A 22,281-nucleotide genomic window follows, 5' to 3' on the forward strand; every position below is an offset into this window, starting at 1 on the left:
CGCGCGCGCGCACACACACACACACACACACACACACACACACACACACACACACGAAACAAAGAATAAACCCGAGCACAATGGCTCTGATGAGGAAGCCTAAGGGCCATTTAGGCTCCTTTGTTAGCCGAGGTGTTTATGGGAAGTAGTTCTTAATTGTCAGGGAAGGGGTAGTGGTGAGAAGGCTCCCAGAGCAAAGGTGGAGGGAGGAGCCAGGCCTGTCGGGCCATGGCATTCAGACCATGCAAGTGGGATGTGGGTTTAAGTCTTTCTAGAATAATATCCTCCAGTCTATGATAGCTTACTTTGTCTAAAGAGAGAAGGAAATGCTTTCAAACAATTTTTTTGACTTAACTCAACCAAGATAAGACAAAAGAAACTAAAGGCCAATCTCATATATAAATATTTATGGAAAAAAAATACTAAATAAAATATTAGCAAATAGAATTCAGGAGCACATTAAATGAATAATACACCACAACCAAATGGGGACAAACAACTCTCAGTATAATTTACCATTTTAGCACGCCAGAGAAGAAAACCCATTTCATTAGCTTCACAATGATTGAAAGGTACTTAATGAAATCAATATCTGTCTTTTATTAAAAAGTCTTAATGAAATAGGAAGAGTTGGATATTTCATTAACAAAATAAAAGCATATATATTTAAAGCCCCAGATGAGCCCCAGATCACACGTGCTTGACAGTGAAATATTGGATGAGTTTCCCTTAAAGTCAGGATCCAGACAAGGATCCTCACTGTCACCCTTGTGTTTAACATGGTCTCGAAGCACTAGTCAGTGCAACAGAAAGAAATAAGAGGTATTAAATAGGTGTGGGGAAAGATTGTCCTTATTTCCAGATGAGGGCATGGGATGCCATGAAAACCCAAGAGAGTAACTGAACATTGTTAGGAAATCGATCAGGCTCTCACCACATTGTGGAGTTTTTCCTCTTGAAGGTTGTACCTTCCTTTACCCCTCTGTCCTCTGCCCAGCAAACTCATCTTCATCCTCCAGGATGCAGATCGGATGTCCTCTCCTCTGTGAGACTATCCCTTCTCGTGTCTACAGAGCCCTTTTTACCTCTTCTGGGGTGTCACTGTATGATTCACCTGTGTCTGTGCACCACCCCACACCTCCCTCTGAGTTGACAAGGACAGGGTCCCTGCCCAGCTTCATAAACATTTGGTGCATATTTACTGAGCTCCACGGACATGCAGGGTATCTTCCTCTGTGCTGGCGAGAAGGTAGGTGCCAATGCTGCCGTGCCATTGCCAGCTTGGCCCCTGGGACATGCATTTCCCTCAGGTGTGGCACACAGTAGATTCTCAATAGGCATTATTGCTGGGAGACTCCTTCTCCCAGTCCGTGGCCCACACCCATCGGGGAGGGACAGTGCCTGTGCTGCAGCAGGACCCAGTATGTGCCTTCTCTGGGTATAATCTTGCCCTGGCTCTCAGGGGACTCTGCGGACCAGAGTCCTTTCCTCTCGATTTGTTGAGATCAGTCATTTGTGCTCTGATCAGCTTTTCGTATAGGCTTATCCCTACACATTCCCCCTGTGGGGACCCTCCCCCTCCATTAAGGGGATTACAGACCCACAGCCAAGTGATCTTCCTCAGAGCCTGGCCCTCTGCCCACCCATGACATGCCTGCTTTTCTGTGAGCCTAGCTCTGTGTCTCCTCTACCCCATGCTAAGCCAGCCTGGCCTGCACTGTGGGCTGTCATGAAAGCAACCACTTGATGGACAGATGAGGCCGTGCAGTGTAGTGCCGCACCTGGGTAGAAGGAAGAGTTCCTTTGTCAAACGTACTGGAGCCTTTCTTTTCTTTTTAAGCATTTTAAGCATAAGAACTTTAAAATATTTCTCCTTTTGATGCCAAAGAACATTACAATCTAGTATTGAGACCATTGGCTTTTGACTTGATTCCAAGAAGATGCACTATCTTTGAAGGCTGCCCTGTACATGTTTTCAGCTGCCTTGTAGATACACTTTGTTTCAACAGCTCCTGATGTTGTGCGATTGTTTGGGTATTGAAATACGCACCACCCTTGCCCTGGTGCCTTGGGTCGGGCCTCAGGAGACTGGTGTGAAAGTAAATGCAGAGTTTCTAATGTGGATGTAATTTCCCTTCCATCGACCTTGACCGTGTCTTTTTAAGTTCCTCATAAAAATTGTGTTAGCCCAGAGAATACCCTGAAATGATCTGTAAGGAACTGATTGAATGAACTACATATTCCAGGACAAACTGAAACTGTCTGCTCTTTGAAGTCAGAGCAGAGTGTGATGCAATGCAGGTTAATAGATCAGGGGAAGCTGTCTTGTCAGCTCCTGAAAAGGTGAGAGAACTAAATTTGTATAATAAATCGTTTTGCTGAGCAAACAACATGGTGCAGTTATTATGGACTTTGGGAAATAAATGATTGTAGGCTAACATCAGGCTCCAGATACTGATGTAGTATTCGAGCCTTTGAAACAAGAAGAGTGGAAAACCTTTAGAATGTTGTGGACACACAGGATGAAAGCAGGTGCAAATCCAATTCATGACCACACTTTTAAGATCACGTTATAGTTGTGGTATTAACCTCTGGACATTTTTGTACTAGTTGTTGAGGGTGGTTTGCTTGGTAGGATTAATTTTGTTGGGGGCAGGCAGCAGTTTGGAGAGACCATGAAGACTCTGTGGAGGATGAGTTCCCAGGTGAGACCCCCGTCTTGGTCCCATCTGTGGACACCAGAGGCCACGCTTCACGTCTTCAAAGCCCCGATCGTGTTTAAATAACCAGCGAGTTGTAACTAGTTGTATTCTCTTTGACCTTTCAAGAAGAATGCCCCTCAGAAAACTGAATAATGAGCCTACAGACTTTTAAAATAATCTGAACTTTTTATCACCAACTGCATCCCTGGTTCCTTCCATTGTCTCCTTCTGTGGTTTCTGGTCCCTTCTGTGAATGGGACCTGCAGCCCCTCTGGGCCCAGCTGTCACCACAATCCCTGGTATTGAATGGCCCTGCTCAGCAACAGCAGAGCACAGTGTTGTCATCATCATTGAAAAGCTCAGGAAAGACAAGAGTTGCTCTCGTAATGAGAGGTAAGTGTAGTTGTCGTTATCACAATCAATATTTTGGTCAGTTTAGCAGTTGCTTAGTAACCAAAGTTAAACCAACCAGGAGATGGAAAACTTCAACTTCATTTCCAGGGATTGCCTCAAAATGCCGAGATGGTACCTTCCTGTTTAAATGTGACTAATTTTTTATAAGTGACTTGAAATCTTTTGGAGATGAGGCACTGTTTTCTGGATATTAGGTATCCTAATGAACATCTAAAGCCATTCACTGTCTGAGAAGAATCCAGAGAGTCTGTGCATTTGCGAGGAGGCTCCCGAGCCCACCTGGGCCCCATAAGCCTGGCAGTATCTGGATGCCACTTCCCGATCCCCAAGAATCCAGCTCTGGGCTTCTTGGATCCCTTCCTTCTCTAGTCCCAGTGTGTGTCCGAACCTGGACCTGGCCCCTTGGCCACTCGCAACAGCCAGGCAAGGAGTGGGGAGTGGATGAAAACAGCCAAGGGTGGTCTGGGCCTGCAAGCAGCTGTGCCTCCACCCGGTCAGCTCCAAGCGCTCAGGATGGGGAATAGCTCCCAGGGAGACTGTCCCCTCCTGGTGCTGGTTCTCCCTGAGAATTAAAGGCCAAGCAAAGGGCAGCAGAGGTGAGGAGTCTGGGGTCTGAGGCCTTCCCCCCACTTCTTCATTTAGCAAAAATGCTAAACACCTACTGTGTGCCTTTCTTCCTCACTTCATCTTGAGAAAGACACAGCAGGGCTGGCTTCTCTGTCCTCCCCCCATATACACTGCCAGAAAGAGTGGCCAGTACTGCCAGGGGACCTGAGCACACAGGCAGAAAGAGCTGTGCCCTGAGGAGGACAGCCCCTCTGAAAGACAGGCCCAGAACCCAGCAGGACAGATGGCCACGAAGACAAAATACTCATGAGAAATACACTCCAGGAAACAAGGGAAGACACTAGCAATCTAAAATGAAAACAAGGAGTAATTTTAAAATGAACCAGGTGGAAATAACTGGTGGGAAAATTGAACAACTAAACTAAGGAGCAAAGGAGAAAGGTCGATTGCAGTGTGGGTACAGCTAAAGATCAGTTAGATCAGGAAACTTCCCAAAGGCAGCAGGAAGGGATAAAGAAATACAAAACAGCAAAGAAAGGTTGAATGATGTGGAGGACAGAAGTAGGTGTGCCCACGATGTCCAAGTTACAGGAGTCCCAAACAGAGTGGAAGAAGTAGTCGAATGAAGATAAATCACCCATAATTAAAGAAAGACGAAAGTGTTCTTTGCGTACCAAACAGGAGACATGAGGAAAGTCCTCACCTAGACACACACTCAGGGTCTCTGCTCACTCGGCCCTGCCTTCCCTGTTCTCCTCCCACGCTCTGCAGCCAGCTCTGCTGATGTGCTTGAGAAGCCAGGCCTTGTCAACCTCCTTCCCCTGCCAGTCTTGCTTGGGGCACTCAGCAGTTAGGCGTCTCCATCTTTTTCTTCTAAATCTGTGGCACTGGCAGGAGGTGTAGAAATCACATCTACGTCTATAGGTGCCCAACCCAGGGCCAAAAAACTTGCAGGTATCCGAGATGCTCACAGAACAAGTGAGTGAATGACATGGGTAGCTGGGGACATTCACTGTGTGTATCTGGACTTTGTAAATGCATGGTAGGAACTGTCTGATTAAAGTTCAAAACTGCTTAAAACTTGTGATTTGTCTTAAGAAAAGTTTGTAAACTTTCTGTTTCATTTTGCATCCAATGGAGTCTATACTCTGAATCCTTCATCAACAGGTTGTCAAGGTAGTAGCTTTCTGTATTGACTGCAGATTATCCTTTTCTGTTGTGTTTAAGCCCCTTAACGCTTCTTAGGCTTTTTTTTTTTTAACCTTTCATAGTTATTAGACCATCTTTGCATAGCAGTTTTGTGTAAGATCTTGGAGGTTTCAGTTTGAGATGATACAGTGAGATGTTTTGTAATTTAAGATGCCTCCACCCCCCACCCCCCATCCAATCACACCCAGCTCTTCACTGCAGAGGCCCAGTTTGGGTATTTTTCTTACAAAGACACTGCCTTCTTCATAAAATTGTCCTAAAAATAGCTTCATTTAACTAGGCCATTTAATGGGCTGTTTCAGACTTTTCCCAGACCAGTCTGAAAGCCAGATACTATTTCTAACAGATACAGTGAGCACTGAACGTGATCACAAGGCATCTGTTAAGGCATTCGGGCTGCTGGGAGTTGATAAGATTGCCTCAAGTCACAGTGTGCACTAAAAGGCTAGAAACCTCAGGCCATGAGAACAGACCAGCCCGGGGACCTGAAGACAGTTTTTCTAGCTCTCAGTGTTGACAGTATGTGGGGTGCTCTTGCTCGGTGTGTGCCTCTATAGGACCAGTGATGCAGGTTTCAAGGGGACAGGATCACAGTGTGCACTTAAAGGCTAGAAACCTCAGGCCATGAGAACAGACCAGCCCGGGGACCTGAAGACAGTTTTTCTAGCTCTCAGTGTTGACAGTATGCGGGGTGCTCTTGCTCGGTGTGTGCCTCTATAGGACCAGTGATGCAGGTTTCAAGGGGACAGGAGAACTCTTGCATAGTCAGGACTGTCCTGTGGACATAGGGCAGAGTCCAGGGACAGAGGGCAAATGAGGCGCACAGCCCAGCCCTTACCACGTGTGGGGGTGTCAGGTGAAAACTCAAACTTGCAAACTAGGGAGAAGGGGCTGTGCCATCCTCTAAGATGGAACAGGGACTCAGGTGCACAGGGACTTGGAGCAAGACAACAGGAGGCCACATCAGGAGTGGGCCCTGAACCCCAGCAAGTGTCTCTGTGACTGGAATATCCCACTCCCTTTTACATGGGTGTGCTAAGACCTTCCTTGGTTCACAGCCAGTCTCAGCCTGCGGCCTCCTCAGGGAGCATCATCAGGACCTGTCCTGCAGAAGTTGCAGCACTGATTTGTCCGGGTGTCCTATTCTAACCCACCACAGACTTGGAATTGGCCAAGCCCTTCTCGAGAGGACTCGCAGCATTCCTCTGTCATGATGTTGTATGTTGGAACTATGGTATTTGCCTTCAGATTACTCAAAAAAGAAAAACAAAAAAGAAAAAAAACATAACCTGGCAACCCCTCTTTTGGGTGCAGACCAGGTAACAGCAGCGAGCTCAGGTGGTTTACCCTGCAGGCTGCAGAGGCCCCGACCTGCGTCTCCATCCTCGCCTGCTGGCTGCCTTCTCACACTTCCAGTGGTTCCGGCCAAGGCCTTCACTGCCAAGTGCCTTTTCCTAAAGCAGCCTTTCCCCAGCTCCTTTTCTCACCCCCAGCCTGGCAAACTTCTGCTCATCCTTGAAAACCCAGCTCACCTGTCACCTCCTCTGAAGCCTTCCCTGACTCCCTCCCCCAACGAGAATTCATCTCTCCCTCTGCTTTTCCAGAGCACTCTGTTCAGAGCTCTAATTGAATGCTTGGCAGGACACACTGTATTTTATATTTTTATGGCTGTCTCCCCTCAGTGGTATTGGGAGCCCCTCAAGGGCAGGCAGCCCCTGTTCCCCATACACATGATTATCAAAAGAGCAAAGGAAACCAGCAGGCATGCCTTCCCAGTGTGAGCCCATCTCATCCCAACGGGCAGCCGTGACCCTCCCAGGTCTGCACGGCCCTCCTCTCCCCAACGCCGAGGACCGAGCCTTGCCTGTGTGAATATGGTCTTCCCACCAAGTTCTGAACCAGAGGCTGTCCCTGTGGCCGCCTCCCTTCGCCCGCCTTGCTGCTGACTAATGCGCTCTCTCCCTCTCGCCTTCCTAGGGCTGACGAGATTGAAATGATCATGACGGACCTCGAAAGAGCAAACCAGGTAGGATGTTTAAAAGCTTTTAGGCCTAAAACCACAACAGCGAGTCCATTTCTGTCATCTCAGAAGATGCTTCGCTCTAAGTTAGGCCAGTTATTCTTAAATTTTTCACTTACAGCTATCAACATCGACACTTTTTCTGATGTCGTGAGAGATAGCAAAATACATGAAAAGTCACCGGCATTACTTCCTTAGTAAAGTCTTTGCTATGGTCCTGGCATCGCAGACATCGCATGGCAGATATCCACTACGAAGTGGCTCCTTTTTCTTAATCTCTTAGATATCCGTCTCTGTACCCCCAACACCCATTACATTGCAGAGTTTGTACCTTAGAGTTACGCAGTAGAGAATTCTTTTCGCCACCTTCTGTGGGGTTGCAGGCACTTGCTCTGGAGAGGGCTCCTGGCTGACGGCCCCTCCTGGCTGGTGCTTACTTGTCAGGGGTACCTTATGGAAAATACCCAGCGCAGTGTCTGGCACAAAATAGGCACATGGTATTGGGTGGTTCTAAATGCTCAGCTGCCTGGAAAATTCAGCCACCCTGAAAAACCCCTCCCTTCCCCAAGGACTCCACAGAACAATAAAACATTTTGCTTTAGCAAATGATACTGCCACTTTGAAAAGAAAAAGGTCTCCCATTTATTTTCTTTCCTCGTGGGGAGAAGCAGCCAAAGCTGTAATGATGTTTCTCAGCCCAGAAGGCCACGGGCAGTGGCCTCTTCCCACTCAGTTTTACAGCTGGGAAATTTTACAGGCACACGAAGTCATGTGGTTCGCCTCAGGTCCCCCAGGCAAGTGGAGCCCCGTGGAGTGAATACCCTTCTCAGGCGCCCCCCTGTGCTGGTGTGGCTTGCCTGCACATTAGCACATGCACAGGGAAGAGCATCCCTGTTCTTTCCTTGGCCAATAGAAACAACCTAGAGTCTGAACTGTGAAAGTCAGCTTATTTGTGGGAATGATCTTGGAAGCAGATTTCTTTTTTCCTCAAGAGAAAAAGGGCACAGTGGGCACAGTGTTGGATGCTCACACTCACCACTGAGGGTCCTGGGCCCAGCCAGATGCTCAGGAGAGATGTATGGAATGAATCACCTGAGATCTGATTTGTAGTATTAGAATCTGTATTAATCCATTTTGTGTTGCTATAACAATACCTGCAACTGGGTAATTTATGAAGAACAGAGGTTATTTGGCTCATGATTCTGGGACAGCCACATCTGGCGCGGGCCTCAGGCTGCTGCTACTCATGGCGGAAAGCAGCAGCCAGTGGTTGCAAGATCATATGGCGGGAGGAAGAGAGGGAGGTGCCAGCATCCTTTAACAGCAGCTCTCTCAGGAACTAATACAGCAAGAACTCACTCACTAGGCCCCAGCCCCCAGAGTGTATTAATCTATTCATGAGGGATCCTGCTCCCTGTGACCCCAACAGCTCCCAACACTGTCCCATTGGGGATCAGATTTCAGCACGAGCTCTGGGGGGACAGCACGTCCAGACTGTCAGTGTCACAGCAGTTGTCAGAAGAGCTGACCATTCTTGAGTACTCATTTTGTGCCTAGCTCTGTTCTAAGCACTTTCCCTGAATTGGAGCACTTTAGACCTCACAGCAGCCTACTAAGGTCAATGCTGGTAGGATCCCCATTTTACAGCTGAGGAAACTGAGGCCGGTGGCTGGTTGGTTGCCGAGCTGTGACTGGAATCCCCGAAGGCTGGCTCTGAAGCCTGTACTGAGGTCAATGCTGGTAGGATCCCCATTTTACAGCTGAGGAAACTGAGGCCAGTGGCTGGTTGGTTGCCGAGCTGTGACTGGAATCCCCGAAGGCTGGCTCTGAAGCCTGTACTCTTGACCAGCACACCCAGAAACAGGGAGGCAGAACACCTGCTGGCCCAGCCTTTCTTTCAAATTGTCTTGTTCCCCAGCATGTTGGTGCACACATCTCATGGCTGTAAAGCGCTGGTCCCCTTCCATCCTGAAGGTGCTTGGGCATTTACTTTTATTTGCTGCCTGACTGGCTTTGGCCCCTAGTTTTCACTGTTTGCCCTGCTTATCTCTGCAGAGATCTTAAGGCAGGTGCACATATTGGGAGAAGCAAACTTCTTTGTCATATGGTTGCCATGTGTATTTCTCAAATGTCCACCCACTCTCCCCCCAAGGCCAGTCTTGGGCAAACTGCCCTTTTGATGGCACTTTGGGGTAAACTCTGTTTTGTTAGAGTATCAGGTGCTGTCGGGAACCGACTCTGTGCTCTCAGGTGCTGGCGAAGTTTGCTAGAGGTGATGCACTTCTCAAGGTGCTGAAGTCACTCCTAGGACCATAGACAAAGGGGACACTGGGTTTAGGTCCTACTTCTGGCTACACGACTTTGACAGGCTTCTTAACCTCTTAAATTTCTTTACCTTAAAAAAAGAAAAGAAAGGTGAACCTTGAGGACATTATGCTAAGGAAATAAGCCAGTCCCAGGGAAGACATTCTGTATGATTCCACCCATATGAGGTGTCTAGAGGAGTCAGATGAAAAGAAAGAGGAGGTGTGCTGGTGGCTGCCCAGGGCTAGGGGGAGGGGGAGGATGGGTTGTTGTTAAATGGGTACAAAGTTTCAGTTTTGCAAAATGAAAAAGTTGTGGAGATCGGTTACACAACAGTGGAGTGTACTTGACACTCTTGAACTGTACACTTAGAAATGGTTAAGAAGGTAAATTTGATGGTTAAGAAGGTAAATTTGATGGTTAAGAAGGTAAATTTGATGGTTAAGAAGGTAAATTTGATGGTTAAGAAGGTAAATTTGATGGTTAAGAAGGTAAATTTGATGGTTAAGAAGGTAAATTTGATGGTTAAGAAGGTAAATTTGATGGTTAAGAAGGTAAATTTGATGGTTAAGAAGGTAAATTTGATGGTTAAGAAGGTAAATTTGATGGTTAAGAAGGTAAATTTGATGGTTAAGAAGGTAAATTTGATGGTTAAGAAGGTAAATTTGATGGTTAAGAAGGTAAATTTGATGGTTAAGAAGGTAAATTTGATGGTTAAGAAGGTAAATTTGATGGTTAAGAAGGTAAATTTGATGGTTAAGAAGGTAAATTTGATGGTTAAGAAGGTAAATTTGATGGTTAAGAAGGTAAATTTGATGGTTAAGAAGGTAAATTTGATGCTGTGTGTATTTTACCACAATTAAAATGTAGAATTTTTTTTTTAAAGAAAGGGAGGGAGAGAACAGCAGCAAGGACTACTGGTGCAAGACTGTTCTGAAATTGTTCTGAAGGATTGTTTTGGAGGGAGGCCACTCCAGAGGTGCCCTCCGCAGGGGCACACTCTGAGGGGAGCAACTCCCAGTCCCAGAGCTACATCAGCAGTTGTGGCCAGAATCATGCATGGCGTGGACAGAAAGAGGGATTGAACTAAATGACTCAGTGTGTCCCTTTAGACCCTGAGGTCCAGGATTGTATGAAGATACAGGTGAACCCACCGGTGCAAGAGAACATCCAAGTAGGAAAGATGTAAGCCCCGGAATGTTGAAAGAATAATCCCCAGGGAAAAGATGCAAGGAAAAGGAAACGAAAGTCTAAAGGAAAGCCAGAGAAGGTGACGCAGTGGCCTGGACCTCAAACAAGGAGAAACTGCCCTGGGTGGGCACGAGGAGAAGGCATTCCAGGTGGGCGTGCAGGGGCCAGTGAGCCCCCAGCGGGGCAGGCCATCCCATCAGGCGGGAGCCAGGAGGTGAAGGTTGGAGAGTGGGCTGATGGAAGGGGTCTGGCCAGGTTCATGGGAGGCCTCAAGCATATAGGACTTCACCCTGAAAACAGCAGGGCAGGACTGTGACATCAGATTTGAGTTCTAAAAGAATCACTGTGGCTAAACTGAAGAACAGATGGCAGTGCAAAGACCAGAAGCTGGGAGAGCAGTAAGCAGCTGTCGTGATGGGACAGGGAAAGAGGACACCGGCCCAAGACGAGGCCATGCCCGTGGACTTGAGGTGGAGGTGGCTGGGCAGGAGGAGGGATGCAGGAGAGAGCCAGCCACCAGAGCAGGTGCAGCAGAGCAGACATCTGGACTGACCACCTTTCCCATCAGGGGAACCCCAGGAGGAGCAATTTGCTAGTTCATTGGCATATAACATTATTTTTACACTAGGTTTATCATCACGATGTTCCACTGAGACCTGACGCTCTATTTTATTGCTCAAGTACTCGCGTTTCTATTACAGAAAAGCAGAAGAGCAGTCAGCAGCTGTCAATTGTGGGTCTCATTTAACCCTGTTTGTTAAACTTGAAGGCACTTGCATTAATACTCACCATCTTAATTGGTGACAGTGAATGTTCAGAACTTTGGAGGCTTTGTGGTAAATAAAAAGCCACAACTTTGAACTGCAAGTGAAGCCCCATCTAGGGCTCTGGGAATTCACTGACATCTGCACGTCCACCGGCTTCTGTGCAGCTGTCTGTCTGCTGGCTGCCCTTCCTTGTGGAGCAGCTCTGATTGGAGTTGCCAGTGGCACAAAGCCACAGCAGCAGGGCCAGGAGGAAGTCGTTTAAGTGGTTGTATCCACCGGCTTCTGTGCAGCTGTCTGTCTGCTGGCTGCCCTTCCTTGTGGAGCAGCTCTGATCGGAGTTGCCAGTGGCACAAAGCCACAGCAGCAGGGCCAGGAGGAAGTCGTTTAAGTGGTTGTCCCCCTCCTGTTAACCTGCCTGATTTTTATGGAGCGAGACTGCCCTAATGGAAGACGCTTCAGGTTGAGGTTAGGGTTGGAAACCACAATTTAATCTCACCAAGGAGAACGAGCCAAGTGTAGAGAGAAATGCAAAGAGCAAATGGAACTCCTAGCATAGTGTGGCATGCTCTGGCCGAGGAGTTTGTGCTCTGGTAGGGAAGGGTGCCTGAGTTTGGAGTCAGGAAACCCAAGTTGGAATCCCAGGTCACCATTTCCTACCCACGTGGACTTAGCAAATCCTGGATCTCCAGGGCCTCGTTTCCCCATCTATAAAATGGGGGTAATGACTCACACCTCTGAGAGGGTATTCATTCACTTCCATCCCCAATCATTTGGCAGATCTTTCTGAGCACCTGCTCTGAACAGGCCCATCCATGCTGGCACCGCACAGGTGCTGAGGAAATGCTGCTGGCATGTGGCTGAGTCTAGTGCCCCTTCTGCTGGGCCAGCCACGTGCGTGACTTGGTTACTCCTTAGGGCTCCTGGGCACCTTAGTTTTTCCCTATAATAAGTTGGGCCCCTAGCCCAAGTCAGGCTTGTCCAGGAGGCCTTCAGAGAGCCCTGGGGACACACATGGAAGGCCTTTGTGGTGGGAGGAGGTAGAGAAATCCGCTTTTCTGGCTGTCCTAAAATCATGACTCAGTCAGTGACCAGCAGTGTTTACATGGGTGTATTGCTATAGTTCCAGCTTGGAAATCCAAATCAGTGTCCTTACATCCCCCAGATACACAGACAGTGGGTCTCAAGGAGGCCTTGGCTATCACTGCCGTGTCAACTTGGGACATGTGGCAATAAATTTCTCATTTTCAGCCCGTGGCAGGCTTTTCTGACCTCCTTCCTACAGAGTCACCGACACGGGGTTGCCTCTGAGAATCTGCATGTTGTCTGTAGTCACATGTGGGGAGTCAGCACCCAGACAGCTCACAGGGCTGCTTTGTCCCTGAAGGGACTAGCTCATCTCTGGTCTTCCCGAGCCCAGGGTTTAATGGCCACACACTCAGAAGAGGACAAGGGAAAAGCTTAGGCTCAAGCAGGGTGGGAGATTGGATCAGAGACCCCCCACTACCACTCTGTAAAACCAGGGATCTCAAAGGCTACACCTTAAAAAGGTAAACTGGAAGGGAAAAAAGCCTGCCCTGCAGGGGAGACTGAGCGTTCTCTCACATCTCACCCTTGTTCTGGGGAAGAAGAAAATGTGTCTTCTAAAGAATTCCTAACCACAGCCACCTTTCCAGCACTGGCTGAGGCCTGCCTCCCTAGCCCACCCCCCAGACCTCGGTCCCTCCGGGCTGCAGCTGCCTCGAGGCCCGCCTGTGTACCCACTCCTCTGTGTCCCCACTCCTCTGTGTCCTTCCCCACAGTGCTTCTCCCCACATTTTATGAATCAGATTGTTCAGGTCCCTCCGGGCTGCAGCTGCCTCGAGGCCCGCCTGTGTACCCACTCCTCTGTGTCCTTCCCCACAGTGCTTCTCCCCACATTTTATGAATCAGATTGTTCAGACTTTAAGGTCTGGAAGTAGCTGTCAAAATCTGTATTCACCTTCTAATGTATGCTTCTAAGGCACTGAGGTTAGGGAAAAGCGTTTTTTACTGCCCTTCTGGGGCACTCCCAGGAGCCTTTTGAGGGTGGGGTTGGGCAGGGGTTCCCCCATGGACCTCCCTCTAGGAAGAGGTGACACCACGGGCCCACAGTTCAGGCTGCCCTTCCCTGAATCACCCAGTGACCAGTGCAACAGTGGTCTGGGGAGCAGAACAGCCTCCTCACCTCCCCTAGAGATGCCAAGCTCATCTGTGACTCAGGCTGGCCAGTGTCACATGTGGGAATCATCACTACTGTTTGCTGGCTTGACTCTAACAGGAAGAATTCTTAAAACAAAGTGACACTGGCCACTTCCTACCTTCCACATGACTGCTAAAGGGAGATGGAGTTTAACCTAAGACTAGCTTGCAGTCTCTTGTAATTTCCCTTTAAAAAGCCTTCTATTCTAAGATGAGAGAAGCCTGCTGACCACCAGCACACACAAAGGGCCTTCATAAGGACAAGGACACTGTCACTGCAGCGTGGCACTTAGGTCCCTGGCTTGGGTGAGCCCATTGGCCTCACACATCTCGCAGGGCAACTGTTTGCTTTCATTGTGGTCAGGGTCACCTCCAAATGCAAGCAGCATCCTCATCCACTTGTGGGCCCTCTTTTTCCCCTCCTTCCAGCATTCACTCTCTTTTTTCAAAAAAGCACAGAAAGTGAGCAAGAGTCTGTGAGAGAACTCTCTCAGGAGAGTCACTCAGGTGTGGCAAGGCGCTCTTCTCTTTCTGGACCAGTCACAGAATCACAACGAGGGCTGCCTCTAGCCTTCCATGGCAGAGCATGGCCCCCAGGAGCCATGGCTGTGGCCGTGACCCTCTGTCTCTGCAGGGACAGGGAAGAGGGGGGAGCCCGTCAGCGAGCTCAGGGAGTTGGTATCTCGCAGCAGCCACAGCACTGTCTGCAGTCCCACAACAGCTGCAGCGGGCTGAATTTGTCTTCAGGAAAACACGAGATCCTCAAAACAAGTGACTCTACGGTGCTGACCCAGCATGGCACCCCCTTCTTTCTGCCTCAGCTGCCAACCATGGACCAAGCTTAGTGATCAACAACAGAAATGAGTCCGTCCCAGCTGCATGTTGGCGCCTGCTTCTCTGCGCCCTTCTTCAGCTGCTCTTAGCCTGTTTTTATTTTTAATTCTTCTGCTTTGTGTATGTTTAACTGCACAAACCACTCAACTCTTTCCTGTTGGTTTTTTGTTGGGTTTTTTTGGATGCAGTCATCCAAAAATAAATAACCTAAATAAATATATAATCAAAAAAGTTGCACTGAAGTTACCAAGGTGAGCCAAGTGCAATAGAAGACTGTGACTACCAAGAGACGGGCCACAGAGTGACACTTTTCGTGAGCTTGGAAACGGAATGCAAGCACGGACGCTCTGCAGCAGTATAAGGATGAAATCATCCACGGCTAGGTCCCTTACTCTGTGAGTCATCTCCTTTGATGAGACAGGACTCTGCTCTGAAGGCTAAGTTCCTGCCTGAGATCCTCGCAGGCTCCCGCGTACATCTCAGGAACCAACTGCCTGGGCCTTGCCCTGCTCTGGTCATTCTGGCACACTGCAGAACCAGCGTTGCAAGTCGTGGTGGGGATGCCACCTCCTTATCTGCAACCAGAACACCTTCTCCACTGGGCTAAGAAATAATTTTCCCTGTCAAGGACACTAGGAAATATATCAAAATATGCCTTATTCCTGGTAGAGTCGCGGAGATTAGCTGACCAGCAAGAGAAGAGTAAACTTTTCAGTATAGGACGTGATTGTCAGAAAAAGTTGGAGTGGCACATCTGGAAATAAACTGAGGAGATCTTTCTCATTGAAAAGGAAGTATTTCTGCAGCCTTAAGTTTAGTAGTTACCATGAACCAGAAATCACCCCTGCTGTCCTAGCCACACCGGTCCCATTGCTGCCTTTCCTGACGGCTGCCTCTGGATTCCTTTCAGAGCAGAGGGTGGGAGGAGACTGCGTGGGCATAGACACACCCGGCCTGGCGCCCTGTGTGCATTCCAAGAGCTCCCCAGCAGCAGGGCAGGCGGCTGCCAATACCGCCCTGGGCAGAAGTAACTGCCATTAGAAACATCCTATTTTGTCTGTACGGAGTAGATAGATTCAGTGCTGCTGCTGCAGAATCACTCAAGGCTGCCAAACCCATTCCTCATACAACTAGATTGATCAGCAAGTACCTGGGCAGGCTACCTAACTTCCTTCTTCTCCTTGTGAGTTGTCTCTTAGCAATTAGTAGACACCTGCTGTCACACCACAAAAAAAAGAGAACACACAAAGTTACCCTGCTCAACAGGATCTCCTGTTAATCTTTACTGCTAGTGGAATGTAAGTCTGGTAGAGAGAAGTGACACATCACTGTCTACACATCCAGTGTCATTAGCTACCATTTCCTACCAGCCTTGGAGTTTGGTGTCAGTCACAATTGTAAAACCAGGACAAGCTCATTAATAAACTACTTCTGCATGAGTTCTGTGTACCGTGCACTTCCATGGTCTCTGAGAAGGGACAATGTTCCCATTTTACAGATGGGCAGAAGTTTCCGTGATCTCAGGAAACTTGCCCTGCTTCCTCTGTTCCTAGACACCCTGTCAGGTAGCAGGAACTGGAGTGACCTGTCCTTGCCATCCAGTGAGAAATCCTGGCCAGCTCTCCAGTGGCAGTGGTTTCCTTACCAGGAATTACAGGCAAATGATTGAAGGATGCACTCATTTCTCCTGCAGCCCCCCACGCTTGCCTGGGCTGCCCTCCCACCTCTGGCCCCAGATCAGCTGGGTGGCTGCAGATGCCAGCATCGACACTTGAAAACTTTGTCAGGTGAAGGGTTAAATATGTTGAAATAAGCCCGGCTTTACAAAAGAAGCGGCATTACACTCCGTACATTTATGGAGAGACTTGCTGGAAGAAAACAACCACAACATTGTGCATGTTTTTAGGGAGAGAATGGCCAAAGTGTCTTTAATTCACTGTTTACCCGTGAGAATTACTCCCGGGAGTAATCCTGCAATAAAATCTTCTTGGTCTATGAGAATAGAAAGAAATTGAATCAAAAGACTCTATTTCCACTTGTATTTATTCAGCCTGGGAAATTCAGTGGGCCGGAGCATTAGTATCAGCAGGGGATTCCTTGCTCCTAGCGTTAAATTACTGTCATAATCGCTCAATTATTTCTTCCTTGTACTGTTTAAAATAAAAATCCATCACATTCTGTGTTTTTTCCTAGCATTTATTAGGTTGAGTGTTTAGGAAAATCAATTATAGTCAGCCAGGCATGGATTGATGAATGTTCTTGTAATAATTGTCAGTTGTTAAACTGAATGTACTTTCTCTTCTCACCCCTTTTCATTTCCTTCAGAGGGCAGAGGTGGCGCAGAGAGAGGCAGAGACCCTCAAGGAGCAGCTCTCGTCAGCCAACCACTCTCTCCAGCTGGCCTCGCAGATCCAGAAGGCTCCGGATGTGGTGGGTAGCCCGGCTCCTGGCGCTGCACCTTCGTACTCCAGCCGCCTGCTGCTTTTTGTCTTCACCGTCTCTTTTTGGAACAATATTGTAACCAGTGCTGCTTTCTTGGTGGGGAATGCTTTTAACAGTTTGGGGCTGGGACTTGTTAAAGTCAAAGGAAGAGCTCTGCTGATCATGCAGGGGACCTCCAAGGTCAGCGGGGGTCCACCCAGTGCCGGCTGGATGCTGGCGAGACTCGAGCACAAAGCAACCATCCCCTGAGCCAGGCCTGTGTGTAGGGATCCGACATGGCTTCGCCCAAATTATGCAGGGAAATTGGGGGCTTGTTCTTCTCCTGGATGTGCCCTTCCAGGGTGAGAAACAGCTCACAATCAGCTGGGCAGGGCAGAAAAGAAAATAACAGCCTGCTCTGAGTTTACATAATAGTTTACATAATAGCTGGAATCTCACCTGAAGTGTGAGCTTCCAGGAGAAGCAAAGCACACGTCTCAGTCCTTTTGGCACTTGACTTTTCTAAAATTAACAAAAATAGCTCTTAGCCAGAACTTTCCCAGCTTGATCAAGGTGGCTTTGAACCAGCAGTTTCCAGACTCCTTCAATGCTGTGCGGTGGCAGGGAGCAGCATAGTGACTAAGACCCTGGATGTTGGAGCCACACCTCTGGGCTCAGGCCCCAGCTCTGCCGCAGTGTGTTAGCTGGGGACTCAGGCAAGTGGCTTAACTTCCCTGAGTCTTGGTTTTACGAGGGTTCAGGAAGTTATCACAAACGAATTGCTTAGAGCAGGGCCTGGCATATGAGCAGTCCTGTGTAAAACAGCAATTGCTCCTACTGTGGTCGGCACCACTGTCTCTGGTCCCCCAGTTTCTAGGCACTCTACTTCATTGCTCATTCACTTGCAAACTCCAGTTTCCCCACATGTAAAGGAAGGATTAAGTGATCCTGATGTCCCTTTATCTCTAATAGGCTGCAGTGAGTACATAGCACGTGCAGGTGTTCCTTTTATTTAACAGAGACTCACTGACCGTTTCCCCACATGTAAAGGAAGGATTAAGTGATCCTGATGTCCCTTTATCTCTAACAGGCTGCAGTGAGTACATAGCACGTGCAGGTGTTCCTTTTATTTAACAGAGACTCACTGACCTCTTGCTGTGCACTGGGCTTGTGGAGGACACTGGGAGAACGACCAGGCCCATCCCACAGAGGCTGAAGTTTCTATGGAAAAACTTGCTGTCGTGATAAATTCATCTGTCAGTTTGACTGACGTTGTTCCACCTACTTCATGAAACAGGGTATTGTTGTGTCTTTATATAGATGAGGAGACAGAAGTTCCATGGATGTAAACCCCTTGTCCCAGACCACAGTCATTCAGTAGCCAAGCCAGGACCAAACAGGGTCTTTTGATACCCCAGACCCAGGCTTTCAAATTATTCCCCAGGAATGAATCTAGAGCAAAGTGTTAGTGTTAGGACTCCTTTTTAAGAATGGATTTTGGTTTTCTTTCTTTAAATTAACATTAAATATGATATGATTTAAGTGTTTTGGGATATAAAGAAAAGATTTCCATTTAAGGGGCCTTCATGTCCTTTGTGCTTCATAGACTCTGGTACTTAATTTTTTCTGAAATGTCCTCTTGGCTCTGTTACCATTCCCTTGTCCCAGTTCAGGTGGGCTGGATACAGCGGCATGGCCGAGGCAGGAGGAAGCCCTCAGGGGTGGGGCCAGCGGCCCCTCCCGGCTTCTGTGGTCGCACTTGGTACTATAGAGGAAGCCATCTATTCTAATGTGTCTTACACAGGGCTCAGAGCTAAATGTTTTGATTGAAAGGAATTCTGGCACCATCCTGGACTGCAGCAACCAAAACATTTCAGAAGGAAATGAATGTTTTTGCAGGTAGAGTAAGTTGTGGATCCTAGGGGTGCTTAAACACTTCATCATCAGTTAAGTGCAGTGTTTACATGGGACCAGTTCAGTCTTCCGAGCGCAGCCCTGCCGGGGCTCCCCTTTGGTGTGCATTCCCACATCGCCAGTGGATTCCAGCCCCAGCGAGTTGGGGAGCAAACATAGGAAACTGGGCCAGCGGAAAACTGGTGTGTTGGGCTTGGCTGGCAGAACTTATAATGCAGAAACAGTAGAGTCTATAGATCTAGTAAAGGCCAAAACCAAAACCAATCCGTTGGGTGTCAGCAGTATCACTGATTCTAGAAGGTGAGGGTCATTCAGTGACCTCCTTCTCCAAGTTAGCAGCCATGCTGGGGCTTTGTATGGTCATTTTATTTCTGTCTCATGACAGCACAGTCCTTAGAGGAAGGCTTATTGTCATCATTTTACAGGTAAGGAAGCAGACTCAGAGGAGCTAGTAATTTACACAAGGTCACACAGTTAGAAAATTACCAAGCTGGAATGTGAACCTAAGTTTGTTCTACTCCAAAGTCTGCTCCTTTCCCCCTACATCAACCTACCCTTCCTTCATCGGCATTACATGAAATAGGATATTATGAAGGTCCTTTGTGAAGTGTTTGCAGACAAATGTTATTAGCTCAGGGCTCTGGGGCACCATACAAGGCCACTTTTTAAAGCCTAAACAAACCATAATATTGGAAAATGCACCTCTCTACCAGGTAAATCTGTCAGATGAACCCACGTAATGGAATCCAGCCAACTTTGCTCTCTTGGTGGTGACAGAAACAGAGGTGGCGTAAGAAAGAGAAGTAGGAAGCAAAATGCAAAGAGCAGCCCAGACCCCAAGTACTGGTCTCTGGCTGGCCCTGGGTGCACCCTCCTGTTGCGATTAGACTCCTTCACGCAGGGTCTCGCTTGCGCTGCTCCTTCATATGTAACGCGAAAACGGCTGCAGGACGAGAGAGATCGTGATCTTGCTGTTCTCAGCAGGAGGACTCAGTAGACAGCAGCTCAGGGTATCTCACGCAAGCAGATTGGCAGTGAGGGGAGACAATTGGGTTCAAAGGGACAAGATTTGCTGGAATATGACAATAGTAACTTCTGTTTTCATGCTTATTCTCAGGGTATCTCACGCAAGCAGATTGGCAGTGAGGGGAGACAAGTGGGTTCAAAGGGACAAGATTTGCTGGAATATGACAATAGTAACTTCTGTTTTCATGCTTATTTTTCCCTTTAGAAACACACTGCACCATCATCTTAAGCCCTTCCACTTTTCACAGCATTTTTGACTCTGGTTGGCCTTCTCACGTACCCTCTCCATTGCTGAGCCTCCAGGGCTCCCGTGAGGGATGTAGGACATCCTCTCAGTCATAGAAACCTGGAGCCATGGAAATTTCCATGTTGGCACACAATTGAGGGCCATCACCCTAGCAATGGTGCCACAAGGGCCCGTTGTCATGTCCCCCTGTCTGAGCTGGGGTTCTGACCCTGAGCCCCATCAGATTCACCAAGGGAGTCCCCAGCCAGGCCCTATCTCAGACCCCCAGAATCCCAGTTTCCAGGGTAAAGCCCAGAATCATACATTTTCTAAAGCTTGTCCAAGTGATTCTGATACAGCTGAGTGGCGTTGGACAGCCCTGAGAGAGCCAGTGGTCCCAGCCCTCTTTAGATCCACCTGTTTGTCAGCATGTACTCTGTGCCTCAGGTCATGAGCTTAGGGGCATCGTAACTGGTTGGCACCCACCTCCTGGAGGGTTTCAAAGCTGCCCCTTCCTCTGCTCATTCACTCTGCTGTGCAGATTTCCTTTCTGGATCGTGCTGTGTCTCTCCCAGCCTTCATCCTTTGGACCAGGAGGCCCCAGCTTTATCACCCGGGCTCAGGCCCATTCCCCCACCTCATCTGCTCCATCATTCCCCGGGCCGTCTCTTATTTTCTTTCTAGTTCTCTGATATGTCCTTGTGATGGGGCCCCAGGAGTGCCCACCGTGTCTGAGATGGGAGTGAGCCATAGTGGGGCTAAAGGGGAGGATGATCTTTTCTGTCCTATTTCCAAGGTCTTACTGCTTTGGGGTATGTAGCGCCTCTCATTTAGTTTCTGCGAGACGGCAATGATTTTTTGCTATGTTATGAATGAGGAATTTGTGGCCAGGCCAGACTGGGTCACAGGTGTGAGCAGACGACCTTCTGAGGACTGCCTACTGCCAGGTCCCCACCCAGGTCCAGGGTCAGCACTGAGAGCTGACATTTTTATAGAGGTCATTTGAACCCCTGGTCCCTGACACATTAACATTTATGTGCCCATCGTAAAGCCCATATCACTTTGGCTTGTTTTACGGACTATTTCTTAAGAACCCTTTAAGCAGTGTTTGTGGCTGGTATCCCTCGGTGTGAAAGGTTGATAAAATGAGTTAAATTAGATGATGTGGTCCTATCTATACCCACCATCAGACTAATGTCCCTGCATATCTTGCATCCCATCCCCTCCCTACACAGAGCCTCCGTGGCTCCTGAAGGAGTTTTCACCATCAGGTACCAACATGCTCACTCCTTTACATGACAACTTCTTGGTGCTGGTCACTCCTCACGCCTTGCTCCTTCTGTCCTCTGTGCCCACCTGTGGCGTCCCTTGCCCTCCCCCAGGCACCCACCCTGAAACAGAGACCCCTCTTCCGTCTAGAAGACCCTGCCAGCCCTTCCAAGCCATACCCAGCTCTCCCTTCTCATGGCCCACCTCTACGCAGCCCTCTCCTGATCCTCTCTCAGGCTCTAACTTCCTGGCACTACACAGAGGGCTCATCTCAGGCTCCCGGGGCTCCTGATATTGGGCCCGGCCAGCCCTGTCCAGCATGGTGCTTTTCAAACTCGCTATGGGGAAGGACAGATTTGTTTTGTTTTTTTCAATTTCCAACCTGTTGCAGACTGATAGTTTTATAAAAGGCAATAAAAATGTCACTGAAATGTCAAATTGCTATAAAAGTTACTAAACACTTACTCTCAATTTCTGTACTTGCCTTGCTGTGCACCAGCAACAGTTTGTGGATTGGCACCAGTCTGTGGAGCACACGTTGAACAGAACTGTCTGGACAGCCTGTGCCTTGTAAACAGGCCAGTGGGCGCTGCTCACGGGGGCCCCAGGGCCACGTGCACATCTGCCAGAGGTCAGGAGAGATGAAAAACCAACTTTACAATACCGTGCAAATGAGAGAAACAAAGGAGTCACTTCTTTGCACACATTTTACTCTTAAATGGCAAAAGCCTTAATTTCCCAAGAGGGAGATGTGAAAAATGATTTCGCTGGGTGACTGGCAGTCCCCAAATATGAAAACCCCGTGACAAGCACATCGTGCATGGAATGGCCCAGCCATGCCTGCCAACTAGGCAGCTGCTACCCTTCCCACCCCAGCACGGACAAGATCAAGACATGAAGCAGAGCACTTCAGAGGGGGACAATGGCGAGTATGGTGGCATCTGCACTTCACTGTGAGCCGCCCCCCATCCCCATCCCCATCATCATGCCCAGAAGTGCATCTGCCCCGCAGAAAAGTTTCCAGAATCGTTCAGAGGCCATGATTACTTTTTTTTCCTTTTCTTTTTACTTTTTTGGGGGTGGGGGTGCTGGCTGCCCAGAACGGTGATTCAATCCTGGACCTTGATGTCATCAGCCCCGTGCTCTAACCAACTGAGCCAACTAGCCAGACCTTTGTGATTACTTTTTTTTCCTTTTCTT

General features: G+C 48.4%; 1 protein-coding gene across 1 annotated transcript in view; it reads left to right on the forward strand.

Moving 5' to 3' along the window:
• CUX1 (cut-like homeobox 1) overlaps positions 1–22,281 on the forward strand; it is a 347,657-nt gene that overhangs the window by 264,653 nt on the left and 60,723 nt on the right. The window contains exons 9-10 of the mRNA XM_008594606.1: positions 6,870–6,918; positions 16,551–16,655. Coding sequence (XP_008592828.1) covers positions 6,870–6,918; positions 16,551–16,655 — 154 coding nt within the window. The remainder of the gene's footprint in view (positions 1–6,869; positions 6,919–16,550; positions 16,656–22,281) is intronic.

Source organism: Galeopterus variegatus, unplaced genomic scaffold, assembly GCF_000696425.1.
Source record: "Galeopterus variegatus unplaced genomic scaffold, G_variegatus-3.0.2 Scaffold164, whole genome shotgun sequence".
Classification (NCBI taxonomy): domain Eukaryota; kingdom Metazoa; phylum Chordata; class Mammalia; order Dermoptera; family Cynocephalidae; genus Galeopterus; species Galeopterus variegatus.